This window comes from Drosophila serrata, unplaced genomic scaffold, assembly GCF_035046125.1.
Source record: "Drosophila serrata isolate PLE 108 unplaced genomic scaffold, ASM3504612v1 contig_249, whole genome shotgun sequence".
Taxonomy (NCBI): domain Eukaryota; kingdom Metazoa; phylum Arthropoda; class Insecta; order Diptera; family Drosophilidae; genus Drosophila; species Drosophila serrata.
This window is the reverse complement of record NW_028257147.1, coordinates 4,356,234-4,377,228: the sequence shown is the minus strand read 5'-3', so window position 1 is coordinate 4,377,228 and position 20,995 is coordinate 4,356,234. Positions and strand designations below refer to the sequence as shown.

The 20,995-nt window shown below is 39.8% G+C and overlaps 1 protein-coding gene across 5 annotated transcripts in view; it reads left to right on the top strand.

Moving 5' to 3' along the window:
* The window catches only part of Pvf3 (PDGF- and VEGF-related factor 3), a 91,753-nt gene that overhangs the window by 67,663 nt on the left and 3,095 nt on the right, over positions 1 to 20,995 (top strand). For 3 of the 5 annotated variants that reach the window (XM_086832734.1, XM_086832738.1, XM_086832736.1), the window contains exons 2-4: positions 427 to 465; positions 13,039 to 13,171; positions 13,243 to 13,454. In XM_086832734.1, the coding sequence (XP_086688860.1) occupies positions 427 to 465; positions 13,039 to 13,171; positions 13,243 to 13,454 (384 nt within the window). The remainder of the gene's footprint in view (positions 1 to 426; positions 466 to 13,038; positions 13,172 to 13,242; positions 13,455 to 20,995) is intronic. The other 2 variants (XM_086832735.1, XM_086832737.1) reach the window with 1 other exon arrangement.

Here is a 20,995-nt window from a genome sequence, read left to right as displayed (position 1 = left end):
TATTATGCAACCCCCATCCGCTTCTCCATTAAATTCAAATTCCTTTTAATGATCACTAAAATATCCCTTAGCTCTGGTAGAGTTTTAGAAGTATTTTCCGCTTCCGCTTCAAAGGCATCTGCTACCAACTATGAGAAATACTTGAACTCCCATCTCGCAGAGCTAGTTGGGCAACAGTGTTTTGTCTGCGGGTTTAACTACTGGCAGTAACTATTTTTATACCCTCCTATAAAAGAGCGGAAACTTCGCCCAGCCTGAAAGCCAGAACGCCTGAATGGTTGCCTCACATTAGCAAGTGGCAGAAATGTTACAGAACTCTCCGACTTAGACAATTGCAACTTTGTTTCGATCCGCCCACGGACGAAACTCCTGAGTACAAAACTTGAGTTCAACTGCAATAATTCTCCCTCCTCTTTTTCGTTGCAGGTAAGTGCTACAAAGACATTAGAAGACAGCGATGGCCATGTAAGTACCGCCGCCAACATGAAACCCACCCACATGGCAAAATGGTTTTGCTGGGTGCAACAGATGCGGTTAGAATATTAGGGGATTTGCTATGGGTTCCTAATATATATCCTGAAATTCACACGTATACTTTAAAAGTTAATGAGAGGAAATGAACATTAACCTAAACTAAAGCTTAGTTTAAAAGAGATTGCCTTAAACCATTTCCATGGAAATTAATCAAAACCTAAGTATAGCTTGCTCATAGTTTACTCTCTTGAAACTACTATTATTTTGTATAATTTAGTATGAACGTTTACGTGCCTTGTCTCTGTCGATCTGTCTATATGTGTCAAGTAAAATATAGACAACTAAAGTCAACTTGAAACTACAACGAAACCACAGACTATAGAGAAACCACTCCTGACAATTGCCGGCACTTCCGTTGCATTGAACTTGCCATATACGCCCCCATCATCGTTTGTGATCATAAATGCACACACAAATATATTATATGTAGTTGTGAGTGCATCTGTTGTGCTTCGGGTGGATGACCTGCAAACGACTGCGATTCCGATTCCAAACCCAACTCGAACAATTACAATAGGCGTCTTGCTTAACGATCGTGACCAATTTGTTGGTCAACCATCAACAGCGTCGATCGGCGAACAACGAGATCTCCGCCTGCATCTGCAATCGTTTCGCAAATATTTACACACTGGGAAGAGCAGGAGAATGGATCCCCTTCTGCCTCTCATCTATTTGTTGTGTGGAAACCCCTTAGCCCGCTGGCTGTCATCGCTAGTGTCGCACCCACAGAGACCTGTCCATCAATTCGATATACGATTTGCTATGAGCACTATATGCGCTATATGCGCCATGCCGATGCAAAGTCTGCGGTTGTGCATTGAATATTCAATTATAAAGCGGCGTCGACTGCTGCCGACTGCCATGAAAAATCATCAGAACTTGGTATGGGAAAACTATAGAGAAGATTTGAATGCCCTAGGTGGGAGTAGGAACAGGGTTTCAGGAACTTTACTTACATTTTCACCAAACTAAATTGGGTACTCTTAGAAGAACAAGACGTTTTGTACCATTTTATACACATAGATCTTTAACCCTATATCTATGAGTATAAAGAAACATTAATTGTACAAAGTTCTAGAGAGTTTCTTGTAAAGCAATAACTTTGTTGTTATTATTTCTTTGAGTTTTCATTCTAATCCTCACCTATATGGAATATATATTTCTTATTAAATATTCAGCAGGATGTGATGGATCTTTAAGCTTCTTAAAAGTTTCCGTAATAGTTAATACTTTTTATATATTGCTTCCTTAATAATATATTCAATAAACCACACACAGTTTCAATTACCTCATGTTCCGTTCGAAATCACTGATAAAACCACGTGCCATTGCCTCCATATAGGGTATAGATAGATCCCCAGCCGATTCATTACCATATATAGCTCTTGGCGCTGGAAAAGTGGAAAAGAAAACGTGACTTGTCTGGCTCCCGTCTGCCGGCAGTCTAGTGGTCTGAAATTCGTTGCGAACTCGGTTTAATTGAAACGTTGGCCCGCGAACTTGACGCTGATTTGACTGGCGAATGTCGTTGGGCCTCTATAACCATAGCCCATATCCATATCCCCGTATCCTATGATTACTAACATTACTTACCCTGTGACCTACATCTATTTTAGACCAGGATAGTGGCCAGAGGGACTGAGGAAAGACATATATGTATAGGGAGAGGGAAAAAGGGGGTGGAGAGAGACAAGCCCCGGCCATGTTGCGCGGAAATTTATGACTTTCATTTGTGTTTTTCTCGCACAAATCACGAATGCGCCACAACGACACCCGCAGCAAATAAAATAAATTGAAATGTGGGTCAATGTTTGCGTTGTTGTGGCTGTGTGTGTTTCACCCAAAAAAAGGGAGTGACCCAAATGACCCGTCAACAGACCACACGGAAACCTAAATGTGCATAGATGGCCATTTATTTTGGCACGGAAAAAACCAAAGCCCTCGAAAACAATCGGCTTTTATTGGTTATGTGTGTGTATGCAAATACGGCCGACAATAAATGTCGCCGAAACAATATGTAAATATCAGCGAAATATATTTAAAACCAATATTTAACTCGGCTTCGAATACCCAAACATCAGATGTACAATTGCCAAATTCAATTTCCTATCCGCAAAAACCATGCAACGCCTTTCAATTGTTCGTATTTTTGGCCGAGTTGGCGATTTGGATTCTATATAAATTTTGTGCTGTCGTTTGCCATTTTAATTTAATGCAAACATTTGTGCAACAAAGATTAATTATTAAATGTATGTATGGCAGATTTGATTGCTGCCAGCGTTGGGTTTTAATTGCTTTGCTGTATTTTTCTGAATGTTTATTATTGTTCTCAGCTCAGATGAGCAGCTGTTAGGCCCTGAATTCATATGTTTTGTTTATAAATATGTAAAGCCGTTTGCTTGCTCTTTTCGAGGTGCTCTTAAACTCCATTAATAGTGTTTACACAGGAAATATTATTTTAGTGTGTATATTTTGTGATTGGCCATGATTGGGGTTCATTTGAACAATTAAGCAGAATAACAAAGAGATTTAAAATGAATTTAAAATATATTTTACTAAATAGCAGGCCCAAGTTTTTCATTAAATCTACTCTATATACAACTCCAACTCACTTATTCCTCAAAGGATCATCAAATAGAACGTATCATCTTCACTTTACTAATTAGATTTGTGTTTCCACAATTCTACCTGCTTGGGATTTTCCCCCTTCCCCGGGATTTTCCACACGCCCTCTACAAACACGACCGCAGTTCATTAGCCTCCATTAGAGCAGGAAAAGCGGCAACTACAATGAGGAAAATGGGGAAAAAGTAAGAGTGGGAGACCCCGCATCGGCGGAGGTGCTAAGAGGAGAAATGGAAATTGCATTCACCGAGGAGCAGATAATTGTAAGACTGCGGCACCATTCAATTACGAGCTCCAAACATCTCTGAATAGAAGGAGAAAAAAGGGTAACAGCATCGCCCTCCGACTCAAAGAAGATTTCCCAGAGCAAACCTCAGTCGGAGTTCAAAGTGCTGGCGCTGGGAAAAGAGAGATACTGGAAAAGTGTGGTTAGATTAACAGACATTGCACTTGTTCATGGGGTTTAATGACCGATAAACAGGGGATCCATCCATCCCCCTAAAACATATTTACATTTACATATAACCCCTTGAGAAGAAAAGTATCCCACAAACTGATAAGGAGCTGCAGCAGAAGCTTGAAACCCGGAAAATGTTCACAATCATTAGGGGGAAAAGTATAAAAGAGGGTTGGGTTTAAGTCGATAATTTCAAGCTGTCAGTACACATCCCTTTATCGGGCATCAATTGAAAGTTTTTCGTTGTTAATGAAATTACTTAAGCGAGAAAAAAAACCGAAAACCCCGAAGGAGATAACAGAGGAAAGTCAAGAGGACTTGGGAAAAATTAAAGTTCACAAAATGGACGGCCATAAAGCCAATGAACCTTAAATATAGTATCAAAGTCAATCGATTTTGACTTTAGCTTAGTGAAGTGCCCACGAAATTCTTGGCAAAACTTTTACAGCAAAACCGCTTTCAAAATTTTAATGCTGCTCCCTCAATCGTGAATTTTAAGCCCTTCAACATCGGCGGCATCATCATTTATTCAGGGCCCCCTCTGTCTTGGCCAAGAGCCTGTCATGGCCCGATAAAATTATGAGAAAGTAAGAAATTAAATAAAGCACGAACGAAATCAATAAATTGCAACGTCTGAAAGGCGCCAAAACCCACAGGAAACTGCCATAAACTGGCATTAAATATACATGGCAAACACTTACGGGTACATGTATATATATACATATATACCAATCCGATATATGTGTATATATGTTACATCATTTAAGCGGGGAGAAGCTCAAAAAGCGAAAATATATAAATGAAAAACGAAATGAAAATGTTTCCCTTTAAAAGAGAAAGGTGGCAAGCATAAGGACATTGGTTTCCAGGAATTGCACAAAATGAAAAATGATATAATGTGTGTGTGGAATGTCTTTGAAATGAAACAAGCACATTTCGCATGAACTTCAGCGTATCGAAATGAAAGAAGAGCGAGTAATTAATAATAAAGAGATGTTAAATGATTTGATGAAATCCTGGGAATTATTTCAACCAAAAATCGTAAAGTGATATGTGATTTAAAGAACTGAAATTCAGATTTTAAGCCATTGCCCTTGATTATCTTTGTATTATCTTAGATTTCCCCATCCAATTTACTGTATTAAATATCATGAAGTAACATTTTGAAATTCTATGGCATAATTCCACAAAGAACTTCTACTTAATTTCATTCACAGTATTCCCATTCATTTTGATTTCTCAGTTGTAAATACAAACAAACCATTGAGAACGCGTGCTTTTGAATTCTCCGTTTCTGGGGGACCCCATTGGAACTTGCTCTGAAGATTTTATATTTTTTATATTTTGTTTCCCTACCAAACGAATTTATTTATTTTCAATCAATGCTGCAGCTTCTGCAATTGTGCAGGCATCTCCTTACATAGCACGGGGAACCCCCTCCCAGCAAAGTCATCGTATCAAAGCGGAGCAAGTTTTGTCGTCTCGCCTTGCCACTTTTCAAAGGGGGTGCGATTTCAAGAGGGGGTTACTGGTGGCGGGGGGGGCGATGCCCGGGGGGGAAGGTTGTTTGGCGAGGAGCGCGTGCCGCTTGGAATATTTATGAGCTGCGTCCATCGCCGGGACAGGCGTCTTTGGCCATCAACTGACGGAAATCAATGTTGACCCACTTGGGGTTCAGGAAAGAAACTGAGGCAAAAAGAAAGACGGACTTGGAAATGGGATCGGGAAACTGAAGGCGGCACTTCGTACTCCCCCCTCCCCCCTTACTCCCACTGGCGAAAGTCAAGTGAAGAAATTAATTTCCCAGCAAGTCATTAATATTAAGTTTTCGCAGGCAAACCCAAAAAAGGTCATAATGAGACTGGGACTCGCAATTTAAATTGAACACAACTGTCGCACCTTCAATGGATTTTTTTATTTAGTTATTTATTTCTCTTTTTTTTGGTGTTTCCACTGGAATTTAATTGCTGCTGGCACATTTATTTTGAGCGCACTCTTTCCTTTCACCATCTATCTCTTTATCTTTATCAAATGGCACACTGATTTCCGGTTCCGGTTGAATTTATGCTTTTTGTGCAGCTTGTTGTGTGGACTGTGTGGGCCTTTTTTTGTTGCTATGTTCTTTTGGACAAAACGTGCAAAAACAGAAACCTTTTTGACCATGCTCAATTGGCAGCCAAAACATAAATCTGATTTATCGAACGAAATTACAGCAACAGAAGGGTGAAAAGAGTACTGGGGTTAGGTAATTTAATGGAATACGACTTTTGGGAATTCTAAATACTCTTCAGAATAGGCTTCTTAACTTTTAAATATATAATGATTACATTAGTTATAATTATTAGAAACAATTTCCATGTGCTTAGGTAACTTTATAATTATTATTATAAGCTAGGATCTTCCCTAGGTAATGTTGAAACCCTATTAAAAAGTATACTTTCAATAGATCTTTCTAGATTATTATATTTTTTTTTGGATATACCTCAAACAGATCCTTCGTTATTATTTCCTTACCCTACCTTTTTTGGCAACTTTTCAGCTTTTCTTGTAACCCAAAGTGCCCTACGAATTCCCCTACGTAAAATATAAGCAGCGAGCATGAACTATTTTATCGCCTTCGGCATTTGGCTTTGGTTGCCTTTGCAGTTAGTGTTTTTTTGTTGTTTTTATTATTGTGGCAAAACTATCCCCACTTCCAAGCATTGCTTGGATTTCCTCTCCAATCGATAGCTGGGAAATTTATGGCCAGTGTTGCCTTACTAAATGAATTTATGGCAAGCGTTTAGCGCCAGCGTTTCGGTTTACGAGCTCCAGTTGCGCTGCACAAATAATATGCGTTGCGTAGCCGCCCTGTTGCCCGCTTTTCCCCCAACAACAACAACAGGACCGCAGAAAGTTGGCAACACTGAAAATTCATTTTCGGTTTCTGGCTGCACTCTTTTTCCTCGCCGTTTGTGGTTTCTGTTTCCCTTTTTTTGTGTTCTGCTGACCAGGCCGAAACTTTTTGCGGCCACTGTTGTGCGCCTGAAAGCAGGCTTTAAACTTTGCCCCCGATCTGAGACCGGTTTCTAACTCCTCCTGCTTGCATCCTTGGCGTTGCAGTTTTAAATTTGTTTTGCAAGCCGTTCATAAATTTGACACTTTTTGGCTGCCGCTCTGCAACGGGCATGTGAGTGTCCTAGGAAAAGCCTCAGGCCCACAACGAAAAGCTCACAGGAACAGGAGGGGCTCAGGCAGATGGCAGGCCAGTTGGCAAGTATTTCTGTGGTTTTATCTCCAAGCAAAGTAAACTTTTGGCGCGCGCTGTGGCTTTTCTGCAGCGCTTTGAATTGCAAAATAGTTGGTGGGGTTAAAGTGGGCGAGGGCACTAGGGGGTTAAGCGAGGGGGGGCGGGGGGAGGCACTGGCTCTGGCATTAATGTTGTCCTGAATTGTTGCGGTTTACTTTGCCAACAAGAATGCTGGCTAATTAATGAGAGTTGGCTGCAGTTTTTAAGACTTTCTTTACGTTCATTTTCGACTGCAGAAATGAACTGCAAATGTGTGTTTTTTAAATATAATTCAAAGTATATTTTACCCTTGTTATATTTTGTTAACCTTGTTTAAATTTAATTTTAATAAAGGCGCTTTTTTTTTGGACAACCTCATCAATGCTAATGAAGTCATGTGTTGGGCATTTCTGACATCTCTTTACCTCATTTCAAATGGATCCATCGACTGACAGCTGTCAGAAGCCAGACCGTATGTTGCTTTATCTCTATCTCTCTCAGATAGCTCTGTCTCTGTTTCCCTTGAAATTTCCCCTACCCTATCAGTTTTCTGTTTGAATCCCGCCTCTGAACTGCCCATCCCAGAACAAACATTCTCAACAGAAGGACATGCAAACCGACATATAGACATTCGTTGCAAGTGAAAGTCCGCAAATGGACAGACGCTATCCCCACCCCCCCCAGCATTGGGGGGTCCATTTAATTGGGGGCGTGGTTGTCCATTGTTATATGAGGTGAGGTCAGCATGCGGATCCCTGTCAAAGGGTCACTCAGAAACCAATGGCATCGAGGTGCGCCAAACTTAATTCGAACACGATTACAAGGCACTGTGGGCAAACTTAAATAATAATAGTAAATATTTAACAAAAAAGGAAACTAAATTCATTAAGCTGTAGTTTGTTTATCTTTAAAATATAGATATAGATAGACTCCCCTATCGATGCTGATCAAGAATAAAGATTTATGGGGTCGGAAATGACTTCTTCACTATACTACAAGCTTCTGTCTACATTTAACATACCCGGCAGGGGTATAAAAATACTTATAAATAAACTACGAATTTATTACATTATTTATCATTATAATGTATTATTTTTTTTTGTTTAAGCATCAAACTTTTACCCACTGTATAGTATGGGCTACTTTAAAGGGCGGGGTGCCAAAAGTTGGGGGCTACACGCAGGATGCCCATCAGCTGCATTGTGATGCAGGTTCATGTCTAGCAAAAGGGGCCACCTTGTTGCTGCTTTCCGTTGCTGCAGTTGACAAGCCCGGAAACTGATGGAAGGAGTGCTGTGTCGGACAAACCCCAGGCACACGCCCACACTTCCTCCACACCCACACTGCCCTCCCTCCCATTCAACCTTCCGCCCAACTGCATGTGTGTGTGTGTGTTTGGGCGTGGTCAGCATTAACTTGTTTAATGATGGCAAGTCAGCAAAATAAAAGAAAGCGTCATTGAAAATTATGGCATACAACACTGAACTTTAGTTTTTAATTAGGTAAATATTAAAATTATTACCAGAATCAGTTGGAAATATAAGTAACAGATTGATAAAAAATTAGTTAAATCTGCTCCTTATTGATCAAAATATTCATCTGTAAGCTTTACCTTCAAATTAATATTACGTGAGCAAACGTTGACTTAAATTTCAAAGACTCCTTGGCAGAGTATTGGAGCTCAGCCAAAATGACCAAAAGAAAGAAAACGCATGCGAATGCGGAATATACATATGTGAACAATATATATATCTCCCTTACGGGTCATATTCCCGACCAGCGATTCAAGGGCTCTGAAAGATCTGAACTCCGAACAGCTAAAGGTTGCCATCGTTCAGTCGGCTTAACATTTATAATTCATTCGCTGTTGGCCTTAAAGGACTTTAAGCTGCCTTTTTCGCAGCGCAGTCGGCTTGTTGGATTTCAGGTGTTCTGCCGCTGTAGCTGCTCCTGTTTGCTGGTGAATGAAAAATAAGGCACCTGGGAAATTTGCGTAAATGCTGAGGCAGCCAGAATGTACATAAATAACGTTAAATTCATTCAAAAAGCAAATTACACACGTGTGTTAACGAAAGCGGGCGAGGTGTTTTAATTAAATTATAAATGCCAGCCAGGGCCCGCAAATAATGATTAAAGCGAGCAGCAGTCCAGGCATGCGGAATTTGCTATCAAATTATTTCCAATTTTGATGGATTGTATTATAATTTAGTTCGCCACACAAGTTCCCATTTTCGGGCACAATATTTATGGTGAAAAGCCACAAAAGCATGCTACCGAACAGCTGCCAAATGCACATTAACCGCACCAACCGGCCACCAACTAAGCCACACATTTGCACCGCAGACGCCACATCGAGAAAGAGATGGCCATAGGCCATCAGACAGAGACAAGACCAAGGAGAGAAAGAGAGAAACTGCAACTGAAGCCAGGAAAAATATGTGCATTCATAATAAAAATTTATGAGACCAGCCTTAAAAGAAAAGTTGGCAAAAGTTTTGGCCAAAGAAGAAAAAACTAGATAGAGAAGGAGAATAAGAAATAAAAAGATACAAAGCCAGAGACGGAGATAGAGATAGAGAGAAAGCGAGAAAGAGAAAGACACATACAGATAGAAGTTGTAGCAAATTGCTTCGTAAAAACATCAACTTCATTGCCATTATAAAGTTCAACAAATACAATTTATATGCAACAAAACGCATCGAGGCAAAACAGGTAACAGTTCACACAGACAGAGATAGAGATAGAGAAAGGGACAGAGAAGGATAGAGATATAGGTAGCTAGTGCACATGATGAGTAAACAACAATTACCCGAGAAAACCAAAATATTTTCCTCTGCATTGTTGTGGGTGCATATATGTGTGTTATTTTTCGTTTGGATATTTTTCACTTTTCTCCTTGCGGCCACAAAAAAAAAACCAAACTTTTCCATGCAAAACTTTTCTTTCCGCTTTTCAGTTCGAAGCATTTTTTATCTGGCCAACTTTTGTTCGGTTATTCTATGCAAATAAATTTTAAAAATAATTCCCCGCGTCACATGCGGCGTATGCGCAATTTGACACGAACACCCCGAAAGTATGCAGCACGAAATGGGAGAGGGAGGGAAACTCATTTCAAACATTTTTCAAATCACTTCAAATGCGAGTTTTCAGTTTGCCTGCACGCTCCTTTGCCACCTATCCACAGAGTCCATTTTTCATGCAGCTAATAAATAAAAGCATTCGACTTTGATATGATATCAAGAGCACTGCTTCTACTCCAATTTCACGTGCTGCACTGGGAGAAAACCAGGTGGGGACTCACCTACTCTTGAATAAATGTATGAGATATAACACATAGTATTCCTATTAGAAGGTATTAGATTATGAAGGCGTTAAATAGCTTTTATAAAAGTCTGAAGATATAATATCATATATAATCTTATAGATTCCTCCCTTAAAACTCAAAGCAGTTTAACCTTGCGGTTACCTGACATTTGAATTTAATTATACAATTTAATCGCTGAAATCCGAGTTAGCCAGGATGCTTGGATTTTCACTGTGCACCCTTCCGTCCCATCGAGAGAGACCACTCGACTGGGAAATGGAATATGACAAACAGCAGCAGACGGAGCAGAGCGAACCAGACAGGAATGGCCGGGGCAAGTAGTAGTAGTAGAGGGAATCCCCCAAAGAGAGGCTGCAATATTTCAGCACTCAACTCGACAGCCAAGTGTCTAATGGTAGGGAATACCGGGGCTAGGGAAAGTGTAGAAGCTCTCCTCGAGGGGCGTTTGAGTTTTTAATAAGCAGCCAGCGCGGCGTCAAATGCCAGAAGTTTGATGAAAGTGAAGGCAGCTTGACTAGGGGGAAAAACACCCGTTTGCACCCACTTCTTCGCGTTGCAGTTTTCAAAATTGAATAAACTTGACAAACGAGCGAAGCAGACAGGCCCCGTCGCGAGGAAAATAGAGAGTGAGAGAGGGAGAGAAGCGGTAATATCAGAAAAGGTGATAAATTCTCAGCGAACGTCACAGACTGAAGTGTCGTCAACAGTTGGGCGGAAAAGCAGGGAAATCGAGTCAAAAGGGAGCCCGGAAAAAAGCACAAATTTAATTGCAAGGCGCCAGGCGCTTCGAAGGAGACGCAAAAAACCGGAAGTCCACGGGTCAGGTGAAATTATTTTTGCAAATGCAATTTGACAAATGAGATAAAAATCCAGAAGCTGGACGGATGTTTAATACTTAATGTGGTTTACCCAGATTCGGGTGATAATTATAATTTTAGCTTAGATTTATGAGTATCTTTAAGTAATTAGAGACATATATTCGCTTAACAGATACATTAAAAAATCTTAGCATTTTTATTCTACACACAAGTCCGAATTTATCACCAATTCCCTCAAGTGCCTGACCATTATCTTCAAGTGATTTTCTTTTCGCAGAAAATCACCCAGAGCATTTCAATCAAATTGCATTAACTTTTAATGCTGGCCAATGGGCAGATGAGGATCTACCTGGCCGTAAAGCCATAGCCTTGGTATTAACGCCACATTCTTGTCAGGCTTTTCCCTCCCCCCTACCGCCGTGAAGCTTAAGCCTGGCCATTTCAGCCCAAACAACAATGGGGGCCCCATTCATAAGCCTCAAGGTTAAACCGCTAAAAATCATTGACCAACATCAAAGAGCCATTGTTTTCGGCCAAAAAGCAAATGGACCTGAAATGCTAAGCCCACAAATGAAAATGGGAATCGGAATGGGAATTGGAATCGAAGTGGGAATGGGAAGGCGAATGAGAATGGACACAATGCCGAAGACGAAGATTTATGCCAATTGCTCTTGAGCACCTTATAGCACACCAAACATGTAGTATATACATATATATCCTCAATGTGTGACTAATGAACAGGCCTTCAGCTGCGTTCCATGGGCTCTGTCCGTTGGCCTTTTATTTAGCCATTTGGCCCACCCACATTTGCACAATTTACTGCACGTACGTATATTTGTCTCTGTATATTTATATATATATTTCTGTGTGTGCAAGAGCTATGGACGCAGCCAGCTCATTAATTTCGCTTAACTTCACAAATTGCCAATTGTGCGCATTGGTCAACATTTTTACTTCATTCCGTCTCGCTTCCAATTCGTGGTTGACTGGGCCTGGTTTTTTGGTTTTCGTTCTCGTTCTGGTCCAGACCAGACCCAGACCAGGTTGATTTCCTTTTTCCCAGAGCATTGCTATATGTCCATGTCCGTGTCCGACAATTTCTTCTCTATTGTTCTCGCTGTCGTATTTATTGCCCTGAATGCCAATTTGTTTCATGTGGCCATTGTTCTGCACTTATGGGTCAAGGGTACCACGATTTGGCTACAGAGTTTGCCAGTCTCGAGTGGAGATGAAAGATATGGAGTTGGCGAAGCCAAGAGATTAAAGTTTGGAGCTAAACAACAAGTTAATTAAGTTTAACAGAGAAAAAGGGTGAAGTTTCTGTCACAAAAGTATATAAACAAAACCAACGAGCTGTTAATAAAAGTCAATTGAAAGAGAGACTCTTAAATAAGTCTTACAAAATTCTAAACCATACTGTGGAATTATATATAAATATAAAAATATATAAAATAGTTTAAAATGGTTTACAAAAATAATATAATGTTTAATTTCTTTTAAAGTTAGGGTATTTAACTGTTCCAAAAAGCGTTTCTTGTAATATTTTTTCATTCCTGTTGCTCCTGCTGTTAATGTTGCTGTTTCTTGTGTTGCCTTTGTTGCTCTTGGTACCGTCTGCGCGAGCACATGAATTCTTAGTTTATGAACTTATGTTTCGGGCCCCACATTTTGTGCGGTACCAACTTCTCGTTAATGTTCCACTGGCATGTTACCTCAATCTGTGCTCGCCTCCCTTTCCACTATTCCCAGTCGTCTTTGGACAATAAAAATGGTGACAAATTGTCATCACACGGCCTAAATGGAGGCTTTATTAATGCGAGCGACTTTTATGGTCTCGGGCCCGGTGGCGTATGCGTAATGTGAGCGATGATATGGGCAGCGAGAGGGGGGAAGCAAATGGTTGTTGGGGGAATCATGAACATGAATGTCTCTTCACCCAAACAAAACGAACATAATACGAAGCCATCAATTAGCATAACTAAAGTTTGGCCAACCTTGTTTTCATTTGCAGGATGTTGAGAGCATTTACTCACGCAACTACATAACCGGAAAGTTGACCCAGAAGAAGGAGGAGCAGCTGGGAACCCCCGAGGCGGCGCTTCGAGCGAGACGGTTGCAAGCGCAGAAGCAAAAGAGAGAGAGAGGTAAGTCAACCCTTGGGGGCCACAAGAAAGGAGCGTTGAAGAGCTAACCCGAGGACATTCCCCACGTGCAGCCCTCGCCCATGCCCACATGAACCAGGTGCTGAAGGAGGCCACCTGTCGAGTGCCCCAGAAGCGATGCCAGCTGGTCCAGCAGGATCCCTCCAAGATCTACACGCCCCACTGCACCATCCTGCACCGCTGCAGCGAGGACAGCGGATGTTGTCCCAGCAGAACCCAAATATGCGCCGCCAAGAGTACCCACAACGTTGAGCTGCATTTCTTTGTAAGTATTATTTTTGGTTTACTTGTGGATTTAAAAACAATTGGGAGATATAAATAATAAAGGGGGAAAATATAAATAAGTAATAATAATAGAAAACAAAAATCAACCGTGAATTGAAAATAATTAAAACATTTGAAAAGATATAAGAAATAAATCGGTATTTTTATATGACAATTTCTTTGGCAATTTAAAAATTAGGAAACTCATAACTCAGTCGAAAACGATTTAATTTCAATTCGGAAAGCGTTCCCATGATAGTTTTTATCAGGCTGACAAATCTGAGTACTTAATTTCAATTTAAAAATAAATAGAAAAAATGTTTTTCTTTAAAATATAGCTTAAACGACTTGGCTATCGAAGCTGATCAAGAATATATATGGGGTCAAAAATGATTCCTTCGCAAGTTACAAGCTTCTGCAAGGGTATAAATATTCCTCTATAAACCTCCTACATTAGATTAATTTTCTATTAACTCCTGGGGTTTTGGCCGCACCCTTGCCCCCCCTCTCGGAAAATGGTTTTCATTCAATGCTGCGCCTGGGTGCAGCAGCAACAAATACGGGAAAAACAAAACAACGCTGGCAAATAAAAAGCAATTTTCATTCTGACATGAGAGCATTCATTGTGTTTAGGGTTTTGGTGTTTTTGGTTTTTGAAAAGCGAACGTGCGCGCACCCAAAAGTGCCCAATGTCTCCGTCTCTCTCGGTTTGAGTCTGTCTGTCTCCCTCTTGATCCTACCGTTGACGGTAATTGTCGTTGTTGCTTTTATTATTCTCATTGTTGGTGTGTAGGTGGGCGTAGGTCATGCTTGAGGGCGCCATATTGCAACATAATTATATCGTTTCACCTTTATTTTCGTTTTATTTTTTTTTGTGTTTGCTTTTTTTATTCCGGATACTTCTTTTTCCACCATGGGCCCTCGGCTGAAATGACTTTTTAATGACGCAATGATAATTCAATTTGTTTGGTGATTTATGCTTCATGATATGATTATTGCTGCCGTTGCCATCATTGTTCTGGCTGTCTTTTTGTTATATAACGAGCTTTCAATATATGTTGAAATCGAGAATGTAATTAAGCATTTTCGAGTCTGGCACTGAGGGAGGAAACTCGTTTTGTTTAAGTTTAATATGCTACAGATTGGACTGTTGTCGAGGTGATGGATTGTTGGTAATTAAATCTGACAAGAGTTGGGTTTAGGGGGAAAAAACTTTAAGTTAAACATAGGATAAGCTAAGGATACCTATTTAATCAAATAGTCCTTTAGATATTATTTAGAATAAGGGAAATCAAATGGTTTGATTTATTGCTATCATTCCTCTTTATATTTAAAGAGATACCTCTTTGTAACTTAATTATTCTGTAAATGCAGTTTCCTCCTCCAAAAATTCTTTGTTTAATTTATAACTCTACCCTTTTACTATCTTCTTTAATATATTCCCAGAAAAAGTAATATATTTTTAGGGCCATTAACTATCCCTTTGGAGAGTACCTAAACGTAAGCTCCTTCTGACCCATTCTTTGCAATTTGTTCCTGCGCATCCTATTACTTTCGAAGCCTGCATTTGCTTAGTTTTCCATTATGAGTGACTTCATAAGGGGCTGATTTTCCTTCTTGGTTTTCTTCTTGGCTCAACTTTCATAAATTTCCTTTCTGCGGCACCGTTTTTGTAGCTGCAACTTTTTTTATTAAGGGCCTTCGAGGCAGAGGGAAGTCAGGACTCGGAGCTCATAACTCTGAGCTCCGAGGATGGCTTTTAATTTTCAAATATTTATGCTGCGCTTGCCGCAAAAAGTTTCCACTTGCAAGATTTATGCACACACACACACACTCACACACCAGTGGGTGTGGGAAGAGGGTACAAAATTCCGAGGTAAACAGAACCGCAAAATGCTTAAGAACAAGACAAACACGCCCACACATGGCCCATTATGTGGGAAGCGGGCATGAGGGGGTTAAGTTAACTCCCCCCTCAGCTTAATTATCCAATAAAACTTGGGGGAAAACCACACAAATTATTGTTGGGCAATTTAACATTTTCGGCACTGAAGCAAAAACCTGTGAGATAAACTTGATAGATAAGCGGAAGGGAGAGGGTTTTCCGGGCCTTTGAAATTAATGGCAAAGTTACGAGGGCCAAGATTAGCCATCGGAAAATCTTGTGAAAGTCCTAGCCAATAGGGCAACATAAAATATTAAGTTAAATATATATGCAACAGATTAAAGAGTTCGTAATAAAGTTAAGGGCCAATTTAATATGCGGTTGTTTGAGCCAAAGTTTCACTGGGAGTTTCAGCATTGTTCTGTTTGCAGATGTGTGAAAATACGTAAAGTTGTGAAGACTTATAAAGTCGAATAGAGGATATGGAAAATAAACAGGAACAAAATATGAATAATAGGGTTTGCCAAAAAGTTGGACCTAAGAGACTTGGTTCAATATATAGTTATATAAATATCCTGAATTAAAATAATTTTTAGAACATTTAAGGCAACCGCTTATGAGTTGTAATGGAAATATAAATAACAAATATTATAGAGATATACTAAGGTTTTAAATAATGTATTGTTGAAATATAAAATTCCCTGACTTGGTTAAAGATATTTATTGATACTATAGAAAAGGTATAGATTTATACTTCTAAAGCTAAGTAAACAACATAAAGTAGTAGCCTCCACGGCAACACATTTACATTCTAAAATCTTGGCTTACTACAATTTCACTTTAAAGCCGAATTTAATATGCAAATAGTTTCTCTTTCTCCCTTTCTCTATCTCTGTGTCACTTTCTGGGAAATCCCCAAAATAAACTTATTCATTTTTCGGCTAGAGCAGAAGCAAACTCCATGACAAGCTCCGTGGAATCGGTTGGCAGCAAAGTGTATGGCCCCCAGGAACTTTTGTGTCCATCATCCTGGCTCTGCCCTCTTTTCCTCTGCTCCCATTTCACCCAAAAATTTCCTCTATTTTCCATAAACTTTCCGCCCCCTGTTGGCCCTCTATCCCATCAGCTAGACTTAGGACACGAAAAATATTTGTGGCCAGGAAACTGAAGCTGAAGCTATATGTCCAAAACTGTTGGCAGTCTGAGGCTTAAGCGCACATATGTATGGAAAAAATACAAGCCACTAAAGAGCCAGGAGAAGAATATGGAGAAGAAGATTCTGTAGCAGGAGAAGACGAAGAAAAAGAATCTAAAGAAGAAGCAGTGGGAAGGAGAAGAATATGAAGGAGCAGCTTTTGCCCGGAGGAAACAACTCAGCGGTTTGTCATTGAGAGGTGTCAAGTGGCAGGCAAACACACGCCAACACACACACTCAGCAGGAGATGCACTGGGAAGAAAACATAATGTATAAAGTTTTATAAAATATATACTATATAATACCAGCTTAATTTAGGAAGCAACTATATGATTTATAGTGATATTCTTCTAGATATCCTTTAAGAAATGGATATGACTTGATTCCAGTCATTCATTTGAATATAAATATTTTTAATTCACTATATTTCATAATTCTATAAGATTTTCCCTCAGTGTAAGAGTGCTCTTTGCGGTGTCGGGGGTGTAGAAAACTTAAGGAGCGATAACCAGGCTGAGGATGCAACCAACAAGAGCAGCAGAGCAACACAACACACAAAAAAAAGCGTAAACATTTTAACAAAACATAATTTATGTTGCACAAATTTTGCATTTGGTGTAAGGTTTTTTTTTCGAGTTGAGGACGTTGAGCACCAGGAGCGGGTTTCGTTCTGCATTGTGCTGTCTGGAGAAAGGACATTGAACCCCCGCCAAACTCCAGCACATGTTGTAAGCGTTGTGAGATTTATGAGTCGGTCTCCTCCTTCCTTTCTTCGCCTCCTGGATTCTCTTTCTCTGGGTTCACTGCCCTCCACTTTCACCCGAGTGGAGTCAAAGAGGAGCAAGAGCTGGAGGTAACACTGAAGGGGGGGCGGTCGGCAGCTAGAAAAAGCTGAAATCAAAGGCCTCCTAAACGTGAAAGCCAACGCCCACGAGCAGCAATAATAAAAACACACACACCCAGCTAAAGTTTTGCTTGTTTAGCAAACCGAAGCCAAAGTAAAAGTCAATTGGCTGTCAGGCAAATGGCCAAGTCCTCATCTTATATAGCAACATCTCTACATATAACCTTCATATATGAAGAGAGAAAACATTTCTAGATAAGTAATAGGCTCATATTCCAAATCGAAAGAGAATTTGTTTAAAAACTAACAAAGTTGTTTGAGGTATTGAAAAGATTTTAAATACATTTCTAGTTAATTTCTTTCAATTGGGATTTATATATCATTTAGTATTATTAAATCTTCCCTAAGCTATATTTTTTTTCCACTGTGCATTCCCATCTGGAGACCAAAGCGAACCGAACTTCGGTGATTTAATTAATTTGCCACAAAATGTGGCCAGCTCGAGGCGTGTGCATAATAAGCCTGGGATGAGTTAAACAATAGCAAGGGGAAAGCCTGGTCGGTAAATGTGGGGAAAGTCTAGAAAGGTGGAGAAGTAGTTTAAGGACGACCCCCTTCCCCCCTTTCGTGACACATCCGCCGCCAGTTTTGGAGCTGCGTAATGCAATTTTCCCAAACTCAAATCCCCGGGCCAGTCTGCGGGACATCCATACGTGTGTGTGGAGACGAAGATCTGGTTGGAATGGGTGTAAAAGGCGAGGAAAATGCAAATTGCGAGCACGTAAACAGGTGGAAGCAGGTGCAGGAGGTAAGCAGCAGTATCCCACACAGCAGGAAAAGCTTCCCCTAATGCAACGCTGATGTGAGCGCCATGAAATGGATGAGAAATGGCCCCAAAAACCCATCTCCTTAAAAGTCACACCCTACTGCAGCTGTACAAATATGTGAAATTCTTTTGCAATGCAACTTTCCAATTTTAAATTTGCATACCTTATAATATGAAATTTATATTAGTTGAAAATATCATTAGCATACACTTGCTGGGTATTCTAATTTTAGTCAGAAGCTTGTAACACTGCGAATGATTCATTTCCTACTTTTTAGACGAATTTGAGTCAACTGTTAGGACTATGGACTGAGTTCATGTGGTGGCAAACTGATCATCTTTTCAAATTTTACTTCCCAAGGCTAGTTTTTCTTCTTCTATCACTATATTTTGTACAAAAAGTATGTTGTCTTATCTTTATTAACAAATTTTATAGTGTTTTTATCTCAAACCACCTTCTTCTTGCTCAAGGACTCAACTAAACTGTGTCTTTTTCCTAATATCCCTACTTGCTGAAACTTTATCAGCCATGTTGATGACAGTTGCCAGTTGTGCATTCTTTGGATTTATTCAGAAACCACATGTTGGGAAGAAGTGTGTCTCAAGTAAGGAGAAGACAGCTGTTGTAAATCCTAAGCGTAAAACTACATAAACTCTTCACTAATTTGCTGAAGTTCATAACTTTTCTAGGATGCTTTTACCACAGTTGAAAGTTCGCTAAGAAAATACCTCAATTTAGTCAGGTAAAATGGAAATTTTTGAGAGAAGGTAAATTTCATTCTATGGAAATAATTTTAAAGCCATAATAATCAGTAAGGTTACAATTGTCTTATAAAACAAACTTTCTACATTGCCAAGACTGCATACATACAATGAATATATTTTTCAAGACAACATTTGTTGCATTTTTAGAACAATAACTCATTGGAAATTCCACCCCAAGAGTTGCTTAAAATCTTCATGTTTACAAATACCCCAACTACTACTTTTATTTTTCGTCTCAATTAAGCTCTCGACCTGGCCCATTGTTTTTGTCAAAACGAAACCACTTGGGAGGCCTGTGGAAAATGCATGAAATTTTAGGAAAAACATTTTATGCTTACACACCACTGAGCTGACTTAATCGCACCTCTTCTCCTTGGGAAAAACCCCTTGGCAAGCCGAGCAATAACTGACTAATTGCTCGGTTCGCACACACACCGGACACACACGCACCTTCAACCACCCCCCCTCTCAGAGAAACGGGGCAAAAATGGGTTTTACGAATGCATTTGCATGCACAAAACCCCAACCTCAATTAGAGAGAGGCCATCTTGGAAAGTAAACGACCCGACATCCTTACTACCCCCCTTCAAAAAACACTCCTACACAATATGGTTATATATCCAGTATACACTGTAGTTCTTATTATTATTTAAAACAAGAATTCGAATTTAAAGTTTGAAATGTGTTGAATACAAACATCTAAGAACAAATATAATATTCCTTTGCTTAAAAAAACTACATCAAACTTTTCTCCAATTTCATATTACAAATTCCGAATTTCTTTAAACTCTTTCCAATAAATTAAATAGTTTGAAAAAGTAACCCAATTAGTAAATCCTCATATTTCGTAGTGTATAGGCTGTGAGATTTGCATATTTACTGAGCAGCACAAACAGGAGAAGCACTTTAGTGCAATTTTTTGCACAAATGCGGTTTGGGGAAAGGGTCTTGGGTATAGTAAAGTAACAACGGCAGCACTTGGCACTTCCGTTTCCGGCAATTATTGTTGCTCTTAGTGAAGAAAAGCCCCGTCCTGGTTCTCAAGGAATTTCGCTTGGGCCCCCAACCTAAGCATGCAAAACAAGGAACCCCTGAAACTACATTCAGGTGAGAGGGATGGGCCCAGAAAACTTTTTCAATTCGCTTGTTGAGTTGCATTTGCATTAGCATTGGCCAAAAACCACACCGCAAACCCAAAGAACCGCACAACACGAACCACAGGAAGGCAAAGTAAAAACTCAATTTGCTGAATTTTCATAAATACCTGAAACATGGGGTTTTCCTTGACCAATTTTACCCTTTTTTAGTGCTTTGTCAACTTATTGGGTCTGCTCGTTGTTTCTGCTTTGATGCGTCCAATCAAAATTCAAATGCTTCACAGAACTCAATGCAATTTGTCAATCATTTCTTGTTTTTTTGTGGCACTTTTCTGCCAGATTGCGCTGCTGTTTATTCTCACTTTCTACCATTTTCCCATTTTCCGATTTTCTGATTCTCTGATCCACTCCTTGTGAAGCCAAGAACTCTCAACTGGATGGATGAGTGGCCAGGGCTTGATTAATAACCAACTTGTTATTTTAATTAAACGAATTCAACTTAATTTATGCAATTCATACGCATTTCATCATTTTGCACTTGTCATGCACAAAACCCACAAATTCCAAAGGGGAGCCGCCACAGGGGGGAAATCGGAGTAAAATGTGGACCACAGACCGGCCACCAAAGAGTGGCAACATGCTGGGGGAGGCAGGCAAAGACCATGGGACCAATCCAATCCCAATCCCAAGCATCAGCAGCTGTAGAAGTTTTGTGGTCTGTTAATGGCTTCGGTCAGTGGCGTTCCAGTCATGGTAAAAAAGGAGGGATTTCACATGGAAAATATAAGGCTAAAGAGAAATATAGGTATCCTATTTATAGCAATTCTGGAATATAAACGAAATCCCAACTCAAATACTTCAAATAGCTTTATCCAAATCACATCTACAATTCATTGAACACTTTAGGAATATGTATATATTTTAATCCCC